General features: G+C 40.5%; 1 protein-coding gene across 6 annotated transcripts; it reads left to right on the top strand.

Annotated features, from left to right (window-relative positions):
* Positions 1 to 235: 235 nt before the first annotated feature.
* Positions 236 to 17339, top strand: Gemin2 (gem nuclear organelle associated protein 2). Of its 6 annotated transcripts, none has more exons than XM_027419660.2 (10): positions 242 to 432; positions 784 to 868; positions 2405 to 2494; positions 2730 to 2789; positions 5194 to 5307; positions 8654 to 8698; positions 9924 to 9992; positions 13135 to 13245; positions 15828 to 15886; positions 16865 to 17339. In XM_027419660.2, the coding sequence occupies exons 1-10, from the start codon at positions 296 to 298 to the stop codon at positions 16902 to 16904; spliced, it is 810 nt and encodes a 269-aa protein (XP_027275461.1). In that variant the 5' UTR covers positions 242 to 295; the 3' UTR covers positions 16905 to 17339. The 6 variants fall into 6 exon arrangements, with proteins under 6 accessions (XP_027275466.1, XP_027275465.1, XP_027275463.1 ...); XM_027419663.2 differs by lacking the exon at positions 242 to 432 and adding an exon at positions 462 to 614; XM_027419664.2 differs by lacking the exon at positions 5194 to 5307 and having other exon boundaries at positions 237 to 432.
* The last annotated feature ends 1879 nt before the right edge of the window (positions 17340 to 19218 follow it).

Below are 19218 nucleotides of genomic sequence, written 5' to 3'. Positions count from 1 at the left end.
ACTAATGTAGAAAATATTCAAGACTATAAATGTCATCCTCAGTCCCTGCTCTCCCTACCCAAGCTTCAGAAGAGAAGATGGAATTAAAAGACCTAGAAATTCCTTAGGAACCAGTTCTATCAGGAATTAAACTCGCGCTCTTCATTCTACCCCCGGAGCCGTAAACTCGATGCAACCCGCAAGCTTGCGCGGCTCCGCCCCCTTAAGCCTGTCCGCGCCACCGGAGGTCGCTCAAGCTCCTGCTCCGGGTTTACCCTGGGCGCAGGCGCAATAGGGATTGGCGGGTTTGAATACCATGGCGTGGGTTCCAGCCGAGTCTGCGGTGGAAGAGTTGATGCCACGGTTGTTACCTGTGGAGCCCTGTGACTTGACGGAAGGCTTCGATCCCTCGGTGCCCCCCAGGACGCCTCAGGAATACCTGAGGAGGGTGCAGTGAGTGATTTTTCCCCGTGAGAGTGGACTGGGAATAGACCCGTGCCGCGCTTGACCCTCCTTGGGCGACAGTCCCTCCTCTGTTTGGGTTCCTATCTCTCGGGAGGTCTAGGATGTTTAAGATCCCTGGATTACAAACTCCGTTGGCAAATGTCCTTTGAACTTGATTTGCACGTTAAAAGGTGTGCTCTTAAATCTCTCTGCTTTTAATCTAGATAACACCAGGCGTTTTGTTCTTTAATTGGGAGTCTGAGTTTTATTTGCGATTTCATAGTGAAGAGGCATCTATTGTACTACACGCGAGACACGAGCAAAGCACAATAATAAATTTCGCACATGTATTACTTGTAGGATCGAAGCGGCTCAGTGTCCAGACGTTGTGGTAGCCCAAATTGATCCGAAGAAGTTGAAGAGGAAGCAGAGTGTGAATATTTCTGTGAGTTTTACTAACCGACTGGGAATATTCTCACCACACACAAATAACTGACGCTTTTCCTGTCTTATCAAGAATATGAGCTGAGTTGGGCGGTGGTGGTGCAAGTCTTGAATCCCAGAACTCCAGAGGCAGAGGCAGGTGGATCTCTGATTTTTGAGGCCTGCCTGATCTACAAAGCTAGTTCCAGGACAGCCAGGACTGTTACACACAAAAACCCTATCTCGGGGCAGGGGAGCAGTATCAGTTATGGTGTGTAGGATAAGATTGGATTGCTCCCTACAAAGTTAAACACCACTTGGAGGCCAGCGCATTTTGATTTGGAGGCCAGCCTGCATCATGAGACCCCTCTGAAAAATGTGTCTGTGTCTCATTTAAAAGATTACACACACACACACACACACACACACACACACACACACACACACACGAAAAAAAGTACTTCAATTGTTTACTTATGCTGACCTTTATAAGTAAATTATGAAGAAATTTTTTTTCTGGCTGTGACTTTTTAGTTACTATCAAACCGGTTCGTGGTGCCCCATTCTGCATTTTACCTGGTATTGTCTCAGAATGAAAACACAAATGTCTTATCATCTTTCTATCCTTTCCATGCATACTCTGTTCTTTATTCATTTGCTTATCCAGCACACTTTTTATTAAGCAATTAAGTTGCACTGGGCACTAGGAACACAGCAGAAGATAGTAGAGAAAAGGCCCCTACAGACCAGGCATGTTGGGGGTAAGCACCCTTCTAATCCTAGCACTTGGAGATAAGAGACAAGAGAGTTAGGAAGTCCAGGTCATTCTCTCTACAGAGAGAGTTCCAGGTAGCCCGGAATATATGAGAGCCTCATATCAGAAAGAAAAAAATGAAGAAAGTTCCCCATGCTTGTACAGTTACAGTCTCCTAAAGGACACAGAAAATAACCAAATAATTATATCATCTTGTCATTGCATGGAGAAAATAAGCAGCACTCAATAAATATAGTAACTATAGGACTATGTCTCTCTTTTTTGTTTCTCTTCACTATTATAGAAAAATAGAATTAAGTTATATCCTTCAGGTTCATATCATTCATATTTCATAGAAACTTCACCCACAACATTCAGTCCACATTTTTCTAAGAAAAATGATGAAGGATCTCTTTTTATTTTTAATGATTTATTTATTTTTATTTCATGTGCATTGGTGTTTTGCCTGCATGTATGTCTGAGGGCCTCAGATCCCTTGGAACTGGAGCTGCAGACAGTGGTCAGCTGCCATGTGGGTATTGGGAATTAATCCCGGATCCTGTGGAAGAGCAGTCAGTGCTCTTAATCACTTAGCCATCTCTCTAGCCCCAAAGGATATCTTTTATTAACTTGTCCAAGGATTGTAAAATGAACTACCTGCTTTTCTGCTCTGATAAAATACACCCTTATTCTCTTAAATAATCTCATCATTCACTAAAACATATTTACTCTTCATCATGGTTTTCGTCTTACTCTACATAGGCATAGATTCTAGTTACAGCACTAAAACTGACTGATTTCCAGATTTCAGGATGCCAGCCTGCCCCTGAAGGTTATTCTCCAACACTTCAGTGGCAGCAGCAACAAGTGGTACAGTTTTCAGCTGTTCGACAGGCAAGTGTTCCTTTAAATCAAATTAAACCTCCTTCAGGTGTTATAGTTCTTAGACTATAATTGGGAAAATTATAAATGTACAAGTATTTATTAATCAATTACCAAATTATTCTAATCGTTAGATATATTTAGTATGTATGTATTTTCTAAATTTTAGGGTAGTTGGAATTTTGTACAAAACTAGTTTCTTTCTAGTTTTTCATTCTCTGAAGATGATTAACCTTTCTTCCTTTAGAGTGTGAACAAGCATAGAAATCACTGGAAATCTCAGCAGTTGGATAGCAATGTGACAATGGTATGTGAATTTCTTGGCTTAAGTTGTCCAGTGCATGCCTGTGTGAAATAATCCATATTCTAGTCTTTAAAGAGTTAATTGCTTAGTCTGCATTATTTTTATTTTCCTTCATATGCCAATGTGTATGTATCAGTTTTTTATAGTAGTAGCCTGAGTCAGTTCATGTTTTCGTTTTGTGAGGATTTTTTGTTTGTTCATTTGTTTTTGAGACAGGGTCTCACTATATTGCCCCAGCTGGTGTGGAACTCATTATGTAGACTAGGCTAACCTGGTCTACAAGGGATTTGCCTCCTTCTTCTTCTGGAGTGCTGGAATTAAAGGCATGTACCACCAAGCCTGACCCATGACTGTTTTAATTCACCTTATCTTGAGAGACTTACTGTATGTGAAAGTTGTCAGGATCAAAGTATAGTATAAATGTTGTATCCATCCTAACAAAATAATAAGTAAGGCTGGGAAGTTAGGACATGTTCTTCTGGATTATTGCCTAATAATAGCCATAAAAGACTGTCAAACTGCACTCTTGCACAAGACCACCACCACCACATTACACAAAAGTACTTCCATGTCAGGAATGGTGGCACTCTCCTATAATCGCAGCACTCTGGAGGGTGAAGCTGGAGGATAATAAGTTTGAGACCAGTAAGAGTAATTTAAAGGTCAGCCTAGGCTGTGAGGTAATCTTATCCCAAAAATCAAGTAAACAAAATACTTCTACGAGGACATCTGCCCAGCTGCTGTCTGTTCACCCTCAGACTGATTTTTCAGAATGTTTGCTGTGGTCCTTTTCCTCACCCTCTTTAAGTGTCCTAGAGTTTCCTGTGCTGCATATTTTTCTTTGAAGTGCTAGCTATTGAACTCGGAGCTTTGCATATGCTAAGTAGTTCTTACCCCTGGCCTTTGGTTTCTTAAAACAAGGTCTACTGTGTAGCTCAGCCTAGCCTTAAACTTGGAATCTCAAGTCTCTACCTCCTGAGTCCTGGGAAAGGCATGTGCTGCCATGCGGGCGTCTCTCTACTTTTTCATTTAGGTTGACAAATGGTGACTGTGTGACCTATACAGGCTTTTAAGGATTTTTCTAAACTGTTGCATTCTTAGAATATAAATATATTTGGGGGATCTAAAAACACTGAAAGGGACTTAGTAGATTTTCTTAGTGAGATATTATTGTCATGCAATGAACACATTTATACTGCTTGACAGTAACTTGCATAATAGTGAAGCCTGTGGTCTACATTGGGAGATACTGCTTTCTGTGTCATAGCAGCTTAGGTATAATTAAGCCCTTCAAATATTTAGCAGTTAAAGATTGGAATTGGGGGAGAGATAAATACATTGTTCTGGGCAATTTTCTGTTTTCTTTCTTTTTTTTTTTTTTTTTTTTCCAAGCAGGGTTTCTCTGTGTAAACCCCGTCTGCTGGCTGTCCTGGAACTCATTCTGTAGACTAGGCTGGCCTCAAGCTCAGAAATCCACCTGCCTCTGTCTCCCAGTGCTGGGATTAAAGGCCTGTGCCACCACTGCCCAGGTGGCAATTTTCTTAAATTTTCTAGAGAGTCATACGTCTAATAAAGTGATGAAAGCTATTTATCTTCTGAAAGAGAGGAAAATGTATCTTTATGACCCAAGTTCCCCCTTATAATGTATCTTTATGACCAAGTTCCCACCAGTCAGGGGCCAGTGAGATGGCTCAGTCTTTGAAGGCAATTGATGGCATGAGCTTGATCTTCAGGACCCACATAGTGGAAGGAAAGAACTGACTCCTTCAAGTTGTTCTCTGATGTGTACACACACACATGAATAGTAGGAATCTTCAACTTCTCTGATGTGTAGACATACAAATAGATAATAAGAATTGGTTTGGGTTTTTGGAAAAGAGGCCGTCAAGTTGAATTAGAGTTCACTCTGGCAGTTTTAAAGGTCATATCTCCAAGAGCAGCCACAGCCTACAGTTCTGGCAGTTAGGGCTTCAACATAGGAATTTGGAGAGCAAAGATAATTATGTGCTTAATTACTAATACCATGTCTTCAAGTTGGGGTAATCAAGATATAGGGAATCCTCATCTTTTTCAGTTTGGGCAGTGATGGTGCATACCTTTAATTCCAGCACTTGGGAGGCAGAGGTAGGCAGAACTCTGTGAGTTTAAGGCCAGCATGGTCTATAGAGCAAGTGCCAGGACAGGGTCGAAAGCTACACAGAGAAACCCTGTCTCAAAAAGAAAGAAAGAAAGAAAGAAAGAAAGAAAGAAAGAAAGAAAGAAAGAAAGAGAAAATGAGCCAAAATTTTTTATTTGTTTATTTCTTGCATTTGAATTTCCCTTCAGTGACATATTTGCCCCACCTCCTTTTTTTACTGTTCAGTACAAAAATAAATAAATAGAAATAAGTAATTTTTTTTCTTTTCAGCCAAAATCTGAAGATGAAGAAGGCTGGAAAAAATTTTGTCTGGGTGAAAGGTTATATGCTGAAGGGGCTATTGGACCCTCTACAAATGAAAGTCCTGGGATTGATTATGTACAAGTAGGTGCTGATGTTGATAAACACAAGAAGTGAAAGAAGTACAGACATTGATTAGTGTATTAGTAATATATCAGTTCACAGCTTCCACCAAATTCAAACCACAAACTGTTTGTGTACACCTCATGACCTAAGAGTGCTTGCTCTTTTTCACAGGTTGTTAAAAACAAAACTGGATATGACTAAGACAAGTTTTTAATGATTGGGCATGGATTAAACATTAAGTTACAAGTAGTCAGAAACACAGGAAAACATGATAATTAGAAAACACTTGCTCTGGTTGGCTTTTTGCTTTTTTCACATAGGAACTCACTGTGTAGCCCTGGATGTCCTAGAACTAACTCACTTTGTAGACCAGTCTGGCCTCAAACTCACAGAGATCTGCCTGTCTTTGCCTCCCAGCACTGGGATTAAAGGTTTGTGCCACTACCACCCAGCTCAATTAGGAATTTAAGTTATTAATAAACTTATTCTGCAGATGAGATATTAAGAGTATATTTAAATTTTTTCGCAAGTTTGTGGAGAATATTGAGACAGTCTTGCCCAGGGCTGTCCTGGAAGTCACTGTGTCTGTAGCCTGGGATGATCTCGATCTCATAATCATCATGACACACCACCCAAACTATGTATATGGCTACAATCATAAGTTTTGTGTCTAACTCCTTGCTCTTCATAATTGACCTGCTTCTAAGTTTGTAGATATTCCCATAAAACCCATTGTGAGGGCCAGCAGATGACTGTGTAGGTGGCATTTGCCACCAAGCCTGACAACCTGAATTCAATCCCCAGAACCCACATGGTAGAAGAAGAAAATCAACTCCTGTCTTCCCATTTACACACACACCATGGCACATGTTTGCCCACCCACATACACTCAAGAAAAATACATATATACATTTTTAATTTTTTAAGACCCCCTGTATAGATCTGCATTACTGCATTTAATATATATATAGTTTGCTTGTTTCATTATTGTTTTGTTTGGTGGGGTTGTTTGTTGAGAATTCCTTTTGTTTTTAGGTGTATTGGTGTTTTGCTTGCATGTATGTCTGTGTGAGAGTGTCACATCCCCTGGAACTAGAGTTATCAGATAGTTGTGAGCTACCATGTGGTTGCTGGGAATTGAACCAGGGTCCTCTGGAAGAGTAGCCAATGTTTTTAACCTCTGAGCCATCTCTCCAGCCTGTTTTATGTTTTTTGAGGTGGGGTCTCACTATGTAACCCTGGCTAACCTGGAACTCAAAGATGTCTATCTATATCTACCTTATGATTGTGGGGATCAAGTGTATGTGCCACACCCCTAGACTCTCCATATTAAATTTCTATTTAACAGATAACTTTTTGGTATGCAGTGCCATATTTTTGTTTTTCCTGTTTAAAACTACTTCCCAAGTTAGGCCTAGTGAGTACAGTAAAAACAGTAAAAAACCTTGTTCTCAAAATGTAAAAGGCGCTCTCTCTCTCATTCTCTCTCTCTCTCTCTCTCTCTCTCTCTCTCTCTCTCTCTCTTCTCTCTCTCTCCACAGTAAAAACATTAAAATCCTTGTTCTCAAAATGTAAAAGGCGCTCTCTCTCTCTCATTCTCTCTCTCTCTCTCTCTCTCTCTCTCTCTCTCTCTCTCTCTCACACACACACACACACACACACACACACTCACACACACAAAAAAAAAAAAACTAGGAAAAAACAAAAGGTATAAATAGACATATCACAAAATACTAAAACTTTTTCTAGAATATGCCCAACCTCACTTCTCGTAGAACTGTTACTGATTTGGCTGTTACTATGGGATATATAAGACTGTCTCAAACAACAAAAAAAAAGTTAGTATGTTCAAATAGCATTTTTTTTTTAGATTGCTTACTTTAATATTTCAGCTACTAAAATCCTATTCCGAGCCATGAGTTGTGGGGCATATTTGTAATGTTAGCACTAAGTACTTCTGAGACTGAGGCAGGAGGATCCCTGAGTCCAGCTGGGTTATACGGTAAGTTCAAGATAGCTTGGACTGTGTGGCGAGAACCTCTTTCATAAAACCAAACCAAAAATTAAAATAAAAGCCAGGTATGGTGATGAATGTCTTTAATCCCAGCATTCAAGATACAGAAGCAGGCAGATCTCTGGCATTTGAGGCCAACTTGGTCTACATAATGAGACACTGTCTTAAAAACAGATAAGCAGCCAGGCAGGGAGGAGGTGCACACCTTTAATCCCAGTATTCAGAAGGCAGAGGCTGCCAGATCTCTGTGATTTTTGGTGCTACATAAGCAGACCCTGTCTCAAAAAAATAAAAGACATTAATTTAAAAAAAAAAAAATATGCTCAGAATGTCTCATAGTGAAGAAATTGGCCTCTGTTTGTCTATCTGAGGGTGCACATGTATGTAGAGGAGCATAATGGAAGCCAGAGGCCAGCCTCAGCTCTTACTCCTCAGAGGCTGTCCATCCAAACTTAGTAGCCTAGGCTTACCTATTCTCTAGGCTGGTGGGCTAGTGAGGAAACCTGTCTGTTTCCTCAGCACTAGGAGTGTGGGCAGGCACCACCACAGCTTATGTGCCACAGAGGTTCTGGAATTGAACTCCGGTCCTCATTCTTTTTTTTTTTTTTTTTTTTTTTTTTTTTTTTTTTTTTTTTTTTTTTTTGGTTTTTTTCGAGGCAAGAGTTTCTCTGTGTAGCTTTGGAGCCTATCCTGGCACTCGCTCTGGAGACCAGGCTGTCCTCGAACTCACAGATATCCGCCTGCCTCTGCCTCCCGAGTGCTGGGGTTAAAGGCGTGCAACACCAACGCCCGGTCTCCGGTCCTCATTCTTGCAAGGCAAGCTCTCTACCAACTGAGTCATCTCCCCAGCCTCAAAGGCTTCTTTCTTTTTTAGAAGGAATTTTCGTTCCGTTTGGTTTGGTTTTTAAGATTCTTTTAATTTCATGTATATGAGTGTTTGCCTGCCTATATGTGTGCCCGGTGTCCAGGAAGCCAGAGAGGGGAAAGGATCTCCTGTTGGAGCTAGAGTTACAGACAGCTGTGAGCCACCATATGGGTCCTCTACAGGGTCAGGAAATAACACTCTGCTGCTGAGCCATTTCTCCAGTCTCTCTCTCTCTCTCTCTCTCTCTCTCTCTCTCTCTCTCTCTCTCTCTCTCTCTCTCCCTCTCCCTCTCTTCCTTTTCCTCACATAACTGAGACCCAGCATGTAACACACACTAACCAAGTGCTCTATCACAGAACTACACACCCAGCCCTTAGGATTTCCTGTCCTTTGTTTGGCAAGAAACTTAAAAGTTTGACCAGAAGTAAATGAAGTCCCACTTGTGCTGTCATTTAGTAAACCTCCATCTCTCCTTTTTCTTTCAGATTGGTTTTCCTCCCTTGCTTAGTATTGTTAGCAGAATGAATCAGGTAAGCACTGTCCGTCAAACAATGCATACAGTCTTTTGCTTGCAGTGTATATGAAAGGGTTTGAATCCATTTACTAAGTATTTATTATAGGCAGGGTCTTGACTAGGCCTTGCAGTGATTCTGATTATATTTCAATGTAAAATAATAATGCCAATAGCTGTTTTATAGCTGAGGAAACAAAATTTCATCAAGTAAAAGGATTCTGTGAAAGATGGTGCTTATATGTTCCTGATATGGTGCTAACATTCATTTTTGTACATTTAGTTATGAATGTGAAGTCTGCATCAGAATTCAGTACTTGAGGCCAAGACACAGTTATAGTTGTAAAGAGCCTGTCTCAGCATAATTCATAAAGATTGAAATAGATAATTTATTGGACCAAAGTGGGAAACAGATGGGATTTCATTCTTTATTCCTTTAGGAGTAGAGATTTTTATTGTCAACTTAAAAAAACAAATGAAGCCAGTTGGCACATGCCTTTAACCTCAGCACTCAGGGGGCAGATAGGCTGATCACTGAGTTTAGGTCAGCCTGGTCTACAGAGTGAGTTCCAGGACAGCCAGGGCTCTGTAGAGACATCCTGTCTCAGAAAGGAAAGAAGCTAGTAGTCATAGCTGAAGTCTATTATTTGAGGCTCTTTTTAAGTACCCACTTACATTTAAGTAAGAGAATATACTCAAGCATTGATAATTTCATCTGTAGTTTTAAAACATCCTTCTCTAGCTAAGTTTGTTTCTCTTTAGATTTGGTTTTCAACTTGATTTCAATTGGTAAGTAAACTAAAGGCTCTTTTTGTAGGAATGTTTGAAATTTTTCATTAGTTACAAACTAAATTTAAAGCCTACGTTGGCACTTGAAAGTATAAAACTATTTCTCTTAAAGGACCCTTTTTAGTCAGGCTTGTGCTCATGCCTGTAAATGGTAGCACTTGGGAGGCAGAAGCAGGAGGATAGCCACAAGTTTGAGACCAGCCTGCTCTGCATTGTGAATCCAGGCCAGGCAGGGCCACATAGTGAGACCTTGTCTCAAGAAACAAAAGAAAAAGCCAATTGCTAGGTGTGAGCCACACTCCTTACTCACAGTAATCTCTGGAAGCTTACAGAACATTTAACCCTTACAGCTGTTTTTTAACTGCAAATAATGGAATTCACGTTGAACTTGTCAGTGTTTTATCTCTAATGTCACTGTTTCCTGCCCCCACCCGACTTCTTTTTTTTTTTTTTAGGCAACAGTTACTAGTGTCTTGGAATATCTGAGTAATTGGTTTGGAGAAAGAGATTTTACTCCAGAATTGGTAGTATTGCATCTTTTTCTTTTAATTATGCAGGCAAAATTAAGTTTACTTATATGAGGTATGACTGCAGTATTTATACTTACATATATGTATTCATATATACATGTATTCATGTGTTCTGCAATATAAAATCCAAATCTTGTTTATAAATAATGGCCTTATTAGAAAAATCAATATATTTTCCTCATTAAGAAAGTGATAGGGACTGGGAATACAATGGCACCTACTGTGAATTGTAGTACTTGGGACGCAGGTACAAGAGTTTGAGGGCAGCTTCAGCTACATAATGAATTGTAGTTCAGCCTAGGCTACAGAATAAGACCTTTTCTCAAAAATACAAAAAAGGCTCCAAAGCTACACAGAGAAACCCTGTCTCAAAAAAAAAAAAAAAAAGGCCGGGCAGTGGTGGCAGCACACACCTTTAATCCCAGCACTTGGGAGTCAGAAACAGGCGGATCTTTGTGAGTTCAAGACCAGCCTGGTCTACAAGAGCTAGTTCCAGGATATCCCCCAAAGCCACAGAGAAACCCTGTCTCGGAAAAAATACAAAAAAGGGAGAAAGACAGTGGTTGTGTGTGCCTTTAATCCTAGTACTAGGGAGGCAGAGGCAGGCAGGTCTTTGTGGGTTTGAGATCAGCCTGGTCTACACAGGGAGTTCCAGGCCAGTCAGGGCAACACCGAGAAACCCTGTCTTGAAAAACCAAAAAGAAGAAAATACAAAAAAGGTGTGAGCAATAGTCAAACACTATATCATGTGTGTTATTCTTTTTTTTTTTTTTTAAGATTTTATTTATTTAGCCAGGCGTTGGTGGCGCACACCTTTAATCCCAGCACTCAGGAGGCAGAGGCAGGCCGATCTCTGTGAGTTCGAGGCCAGCCTGGTCTCCAAAGCGAGTGCCAGGATAGGCTCCAAAGCTACACAGAGAAACCCTGTCTCGAAAAACCAAAAAAAAAAAAAAAAACAGATTTTATTTATTTATTATGTATACAGTCTTCTGCCTGCACGCCAGCAGAGGCACTAGATCTCATTCAAGGTGGTTGTGAACCACCATGTGGTTGCTGGGAATTGAACTCAGGACCTCTGGAAGAACAGTCAGTGCTCTTAACCGCTGAGCCATCTCTCCAGCCCACTTGTGTTATTCTAAGGTTTTGCACACGTCTTTACTAACTCTAAGAGTTTATAAACTGCCAGCCCATTTTATGGGTGAGGACATTAAAGCACAGGTAAGTTTAGTAGATTTTATTACAGTCACATAGTCCGTCAGAGGTGGAGCTCACACTAACACTAAATTTTCACTTTTCGTTCTTTTAAGCCATGTTTTTCAATGAAGTAAGAGATATTTTAATACAGATTTTTAAGGATGGGAGTTAAGAGAAAGCAAAAAACCTTTCTAAATAAAAGGCACAGCAGGAACATGAATGTGGTCTTCTCTGAGAGCCACTCTTTTTAACCTTCAGCCAGGTAAAGTAGCACATACCTGAAATCCTAGTACTGGGTAGGCAGAGGCAGGCAGATCACTTGTGAGTTCAAGACCTGCCAGGACTATATAGTAAGTCTGAGACCAGCAAGGGCTACAAAGTAGGCCCTTCTCAGCAAAAAGAAGTCTTTAGCGTATTTTTTCATGAGATAAAAACATATTAAAATCACTCATACTTTGTCCCCCCTAGGATCATACCTGACTTTTCACATAGTTTTAAACATTTTGTACACTGTAAGAAGCCTGAAGTCAAACATTTCAAAAGTCAGAAATTTTATCTGGATGATAAGACTGAAATTATGTTTCTTCTATTTCCTTAATATTCTTAGCATTTTTCTGTGTAAACTGTTACTATTTTTTTTAAGATGTGTTTTTTTAAGATTCATTTATGTATTATGTAGCCAGTGTTCTGTCTGCATGTTTGCCTGCACACCAGAAGAGGACATCAGCTCTCATTATAGATGGCTATAAGCTCCCCTGTAGTTGCTGGGAATTGAAGTCAGGACCTCTAGAAGAGCAGCCAGTGCTCTGAACCTCTGAGCCGTCTCTCCAGCGCCCTACTTTTCTATTTTGTAATTGAAGTACCACTTCAAGAGTCTAGCTACATGAAGCTCCAGAGCTTTGTGGTTTTGTTAAGGACACATTTGGGCTCACAGTTTCAGAGTCCTTGCTCCTATGCTGCCTTTCCTTTGTCCCTGGCTTCCGTGAGGCAGAGCACCAGGCTGGTAGGGAATAGTGAAGCACAGCTGCTGATGGGACCATTTGGCAAAGGGAACCCAACGGTTTTGTTTGCATTACAGTTCCTTTGTGTGGATTCAGGAGACAGGCGGGGGTTTTTGTTTGTTTGTTTGGTTGGTTGGTTGGTTGGTTGGGTTTTTTTGGTTTTTCAAAACAGGGTTTCTCTGTGGCTTTGGAGGCTGTCCTGGAGCTAGCTCTTGTAGACCAGGCTGGTCTCTAACTCACAGAGATCCACCTGCCTGCCTCTGCCTCCCAAGTGCTGGGATTAAAGGTGTGCGCCACCACTGTCCGGCTTCAGGAGACAAGTTTTAATACTAAAATGGTTTGCACTATTGTCGATGAAGAGCAAGTTTTTATATACATCTTAATTAAGATTTTTCCCTTCATGCATGCTAGGTAAGTGCTTTACAATGAGCTGTACCCTCAGCCCCCATTTTACTATTTCATTTTGAGACACAGTCTTATTAAGTTGGTCAGGGTGGCCTTGAACTCGAAATCCCTCTTTTCAACCTCTGAAGTGATTAGCACTACAGGCCCACCGAATTTAGAAATTAAGAGTTTTGCTTATACTCCAGTGTGGTGGTACATACCTTTATTCTTGGCAGAGCCAAGCAGATCTCTAAGCAAGCCAGCAGCCAGTGATACATAATGAAACCGTCTCAAGGGGCGGGGGGCATGGAGAGGGAAGTGTACCCCTAAACTGTAGTACAAATATCAGAAGTGAGTTTGTTGGGAATCTTAAGCTATTTTGATGTATCTAGTGGCCTACGTCTGTGGCTAGGAAATAGAGGAGCTATCATTTGATTTATTCATCCCTCAATTTATTAGTAGCATGTAAGCAGGGAACAACATTGGGCATTTAGAAAAGCAAGTTGAGTGGATGCTTCATTATTTGTCTATTCATTGCTTCTTATATTTTTACTTAGGGAAGATGGTTTTATGCTTTGTTGGCTTGTCTTGAAAAGCCTTTACTACCTGAAGCTCATTCACTAATTCGACAGCTTGCAAGAAGATGCTCTGAAGTTAGGCTCCTGGTGGTGAGTTATAACATATATGTCAGATACGAATTGTCTACTCATGGAGATGGTGGAAAAGAAGTTCAGTGATCATGTGACATAGAAAAATCTGGGATATGTTATTAGTTGACATTAAAGAAGCCACAAAACCACAAAGCCTCAAATATAGTAGATTAAATAACATAAAGCCAGATGGTAGACAAGACTAGGAGATGGAAAGGAGAGGACTGCTGCTTAAGTCCAGCCTGAGCTATATTAAAGACCCTCTCTCAAAAGGGGGAGGGAGGGGACATGGTGGTGAGTACCTTTAATTTAATCCCAGCACTTAGAAGGCAGAGGCCAGTGGATTTCTGTAAGGCCAGCCTAGTCTACATGGTGAGCCTCTGGCCAGCCACAACTACATAGTAAGACCTGTCTCAAAAAAAAAAAAAAAAAAGAATAAGGAAAAGGAGTACAGTGAAGATTTTTTTTTTTTTTCTCCTTCAGGTAAAGGAAGTCTGAAGGTACAGACAAGATAAAAATGAGTAGACCCCAGGATTTAGTTCTGATGCTCATGGCTTCCACCCTTCTCTTAGTCTGTTTTGTGTTGCTATAGCAAATGTTTATTAACTCTGGAGGAATTGAACCCAGGACCTTCTGTATGCTGAGCAAGCACTCTCTCCAGCCTGAAAAGAAACTGATTTTAGTTTGGTCTTGGAAGCTCAAAGAGCCCATGTGTTGTTCTACCTACCAACTTAATCATGATATAGTGGGGAAGATCACCTAATAGGACAGTGTCCAGAGCAATCCCTGCCTCATTTCACTTATAACCACCCCTGTTGTAGTGCCTATAAAACTAGAACCCTTGTAAACAGCATTAATTTTTCTTTTCACCCCATGACAGGGTCTCCCTGTGTAGCCTGGCTGTCCTAGAACTCATTCTGTAAACCAGGGTTGCTAAACTCAAAAGATCCACCTGCCTCTGCTTCCTAAGTGCTGGGATTAAAGGCATGCACCAGCACTGCCAAGCATTAATTATTAATCCTTCTGAACAGCATCTTTCTTTATATGATCTTGGGCCGGTGACCTGAGCTTGATATCCTGGGAAATACACAATAAATAGAAGCATAATTAAAAAGTAAAATAAACTGCAGGTTGGGGGGGGGGGCATGCCTTTAATCCCAGAACTTGGGAGGCAGAGACAGGCAGATTTCTGAGTTCAAGGCCTGCCTGGTCTACAGAGCTAGTTCCAGGATAGCCAGGACTGTTACACAGAGAAACCCTGTCTCAAAAACCAACAAAGTAAAATAAGAGATTGTAACTGGGGCTAAAACCTATTGATCACAGTGCTCTTCTAGCATGCCCAGGGTTCTAGCCATGGCACTGCATATTTCAAGTGTGATAGCCCAAGCCTGTCAGCACTGGAGAGGTGAAGGCAGGAGGATCAAAGCAGCCTGGAAACGACATAGGAATTTTAGGTCCTACTGGGCTACATGAAACCTAAGCCTCAGAATAAAATAAGGGGCCTTTTATATGTAACTAAAGAATGATAATAGAGGCCCCCGAATTGGTTATCCAACTCGTCAGCCCTGAAATTGTGCATAAGTAACAGTATATGGACTAAGCAGATTTTGTGTGTGTGGTGTGTGTAAAACAACAAGGAAAAGAGGCCATGAATTTGAGAGAGAGCAAGATGGGGTACATGGAAATAATTGGAGGGAGGAAACTTGGGAACAGGGGAAATGATGTGTTTATATTTTAATTTTATAAATAAAAGATGAGCCAGACATAGTGTCACCTGCTTTTAACCCCAGCGCTCAAGAGGCAAAGCAGGCAGGTCTCTGAACATTAGGTCAGTCCAGTCTGCATAGGGAGTTCCAGGCCAGCTAGGGGAAAACAGTGAAACCTTGCCTCAAAACAAAACAAAACAAAACAAAACAAACAAAAATACCCCAGTGTTTTCAATGAATGCTTAACTTCAGGTTTCTTCTGTCCATTTTGGAGACAAGACTGGCCTTTAATGCACAGAGCTCCACCTGCTTCTGCCTCCCATCTCTGATATCTAAGGCATGAGTCAAAAACCAGCATCTTGACAGTTTATTCCATGTGGTGATGACTGTCATCTAATAAAACTTTCACGATTTTGTCTTAAAAAGAAATTTATTATGAAAATATCTGAGGGGAAGGGGCTGGAGAGATGGCTCAGAGGTTAAGAGCACTGACTGCAGGCTGGAGAGATGGCTCATCGGTTAAGAGCACTGACTGTTCTTACAGAGGTCCTGAGTTCAATTCCCAGCAACCGCATGGTAGCTCACAACCACCTTGGATGAGATCTGGTGCCCTCTGCTGGCATGCAGGCAGAAGATTATACATAATAAATAAAATATTTAAAAAAAAAAAAGAAAGAAAGAAAAAAGAGCACTGACTGCTCTTCCAGAGGTCCTGAGTTCAATTCCCAGCAACCACATGGTGGCTCACAACCATACGTTATGAGATCTGGTGTCTTCTTCTGGTGTGCAGATATATACAAGAAAGCAGCATGTTGTATACTTAATAATAAAATAAATAAAATCTTAAAAAAAAAAATCTGAGGGGAAATAAACTATACTTTTCTTGTATTTCAGGGCAGTAAAGATGATGAAAGAGTTCCCGCTTTGAATCTGCTGATCTGCTTAGTTAGCAGGTAAATTAAGAAATCCAATCTCCTGTTTGTTATCAATAGAAGGTAGAATGTACTAATGCTTCATTCATTTTCAGTTGCTGTATATTTCTATCTAATATGTTTAATCTCGTTTCCTTTTTTTTGTTTGTTTTTTTATCAGAATGGGGCTAGAACCTGGTGCCTTGTATGTGTGTTTAAGGCAAAGGTCTACCAACTAGGCTGCATCTGCATTCCTTGTTTGATCTAATACCTTGTATCAGAGTATCCCCTGAATTTGTTTGAAAATATATTCTAACTCTAAACAAAAGGCACACAATTATTTAGGTCCCTTCCTGGACATGTTTTTACTCATTCATCAGTGGTTTGTTATTATTATTTGCTTTGTCTTGTTTTTGCTAGCACCTTTCTAAAACTTCATAATACATTTCATTAAATACCCAGAAGTTATCCCCTTCCCCAAACTTGATTTGAGAACACACACACACACTGAGCATTGAGTGATTTTTTTTTGTTGGTTTTTTGACATAGGGTTTCTCTGTCAAGCTAGTCCTTGCTGGTCTCAAACTGAGATCTGCCTGCTTCTGTATCCCAAGTGCTGGGGTTAAAAGCATGCGCCACCACTGCCCTGCTCATCTTGTTTCTTGATCTATTAATAATTATGATGTTTGATGAATTTCATTTTACTGGGGACTTTATAGCAAGCATTTTTCTTAGTGTGCCATAATAGGTAGGTTTATGAGGAAACTGGGAGAAAGACAGAAAATAACTTTCCTACTTCCTGAGCTTCACAGGGGTAGTGTATGGTAGAGACAGGATCCAAACCTAGGCAGCTTTCCTGAAGAATGCAACATCCTCTCCCCCCATTTTTTAATGTATATGGGTGTTTTTTCCCATTGGGTAGATAGGCTGTAGTTTAGTCTCTTTATAGAGTTGTGAGCTTTTACTGTTATAGGCAATGCTGTGCTTGATATGAATACACTGAATTCTTTTTCTTACTAGGTATTTTGACCAGCGTGATTTAGCTGATGAGCCATCTTGATAAAGCCTATCTCCTGGGGATGGAAAATAGTTCTTGGAAGGCAGTCTAAGTCTGAGAAAGCATAATGGCAATTTGAAGACAGAGTGCATCACTTCTTCAACACCATGTGAAGTGTTTCATCTTAATCTGTAACTCAAGTTGATATTCAGAATATAGACAATATTGGTTTGAGTGTCTGAAATAGCTAAGGAAAAGCCCACGGGGCATTTGATGAACAGTTGCAATAGCTTCTTCAGTCATGTGCATTGAAAATAGACCAAGTGTGACTTATTACTTAAGCAGCTTGCATAAAAACATGAAATTTTATACAAGTCCCTGGTGCTGTTTCATTGTTTGTTTACAAATATACATAAGTATTTATGTTGAAATGTATTTTGACTACTCAAATTTCATTTGGCTCTTGAACAAAATAAAAGACAGTTGATGTCCTTAGAATTATAGTTCGTATAGATCAAATGGCAAATCTGTTTATAGTCAACAAAACTAACCAGATGTCCAGGTTTAAATTCAATTGTTTAATTGTACCACCAAATCTTTTTCTAGCAAGTCATTTTCGGTAATGTCCTAGTAAACTGTGCATGATACAGCTTATCATTCCAGCATTTGGTGGTTCTAAGCCAATTTGGGCTATATAAGACTACCTCAAAAAAGGGGTACAGGGGGAGCTAGAGATGGATCAGTGGTTTAGAGCACTTGCTCTTGCAGAGGACTTGGGTTCACTTTAGAACCTATGTAGCAGCTGTCAACCATCTGTGACATCAGTTCCCTAGGATCTTTGTTTTTAATTTTATTTAAATTACAAACAATCTTATTTTATATATCAATCCCAGTTCCCTCTCCCTCCAATTCTCCCATGCCCACCACCGACCCCCATTCCATCCCTCTTCTGCTCCATAGAAAGGCCTTCTGTGAAGGATCATCGAAGTCTGTCACTTTTTTTTAAGATTAATTATTTACTATATATATAGTATTCTGCCTACATGTATGCCTGCAGGCCAGAAGAGGACACCAGATCTCATTATGTATGCTTGTAAACCACCATGTGGTTGCTGGGAATTGAACTCAGGACTTCTGGAAGAGCAGGCAGTGATCCTAACCACTAAGCCATCTCTCCAGCCCAGTTACATAGGATCTTACACTATCCACATGCCTTACACCGCTTCTGTCATCCTGACAGTGCATGCCAGGCATGCACACTAGTATACATAAAGGCAAAACACTTGCATCCATTAAAAATAAACAAATCTTCTAAATAAAATCTAAAAGCAAGAACATTTACCATGAATGGATTTAAAGCTTCATGTTGTTTTGATTTGTTTGGGAGAGGAAAATGCACTGGTGACTGCTGATATGGTACAGATGAAGTGTCAATTACAATTTATTTGTTTATTTTAATTTCCACAGCTAGTAGCATAAGGTTATATGTACTACTCACAGTAAAATTCCTGAGTGGGTAACATTTACAAAGCAGTTTTGCATATGCAGTGGATAAGAGGTATAAGCTATCACCTTAATGTGGTTCTGTAACGATGTCTTTCTGCCACCCGCCTGAGTTCTGCCCACTGTCACCTGAGCACCCAAAATAACACACAGAGATTAATATTAGTTACAATGCTGCTGGCCAATGACCAGGATTTCTTATATGCTAGCTCAGTCTTAATTATCAACCATAACTATTAATCTACATATTTTATAAAGACTTATGGGGGATGTTGGCAGCAAGTGTCTTCTCTTGCCAGGATCACATGGCAGCTCCATAGACAAGAGAGGAGGAGGAAGAGAGCAATTTCCTGTTTGTCCCTGCTTATATTCTGAGTCGGCCTGCTATGTCACTTCCTGCCTGGATCTCACGATTTCTCTTTACTACATTTCCCAGAATCTTCCTAGAGTCCTTGTCACACCTATCTTGCTTCCCTATTGGCCAACAGTACTTTATCAACCAATGAGACAAACATATACACAGAAGGACCTTTTAGAAGCAAAAGAACAGAGACAAGCATGACATTTGGTAGCAGCATTTTCTCAGGTGGTCTCTGTTTTGCTAGAGACAAGCAGAGACTCGAGTGGCTCCTTTAAGAGACGTTTCCTGACTCAGCATAAGCGGAAAAAACTGCAGGGTGTCTATGAGCAGCTGGCAGTGGCAGTGACCACATCTCCAAGCCGGCAGTGTGCTCCTTGATGGCAGCATAGACCAAGGCAAGGAGCACAGCTCTCAGTGCTGGCAGTAAACATACCCCTCCCATCTTGGAAAGACAACAGCTAAAGCAGCTGCTGCTTAATTTTAGCAGTGCTGTTTAGCAGATAAAAGACCACA

Source organism: Cricetulus griseus, chromosome 5 (assembly GCF_003668045.3).
Source record: "Cricetulus griseus strain 17A/GY chromosome 5, alternate assembly CriGri-PICRH-1.0, whole genome shotgun sequence".
NCBI classification, from domain to species: domain Eukaryota; kingdom Metazoa; phylum Chordata; class Mammalia; order Rodentia; family Cricetidae; genus Cricetulus; species Cricetulus griseus.
This window is presented reverse-complemented; position numbering and strand designations above follow the sequence as displayed.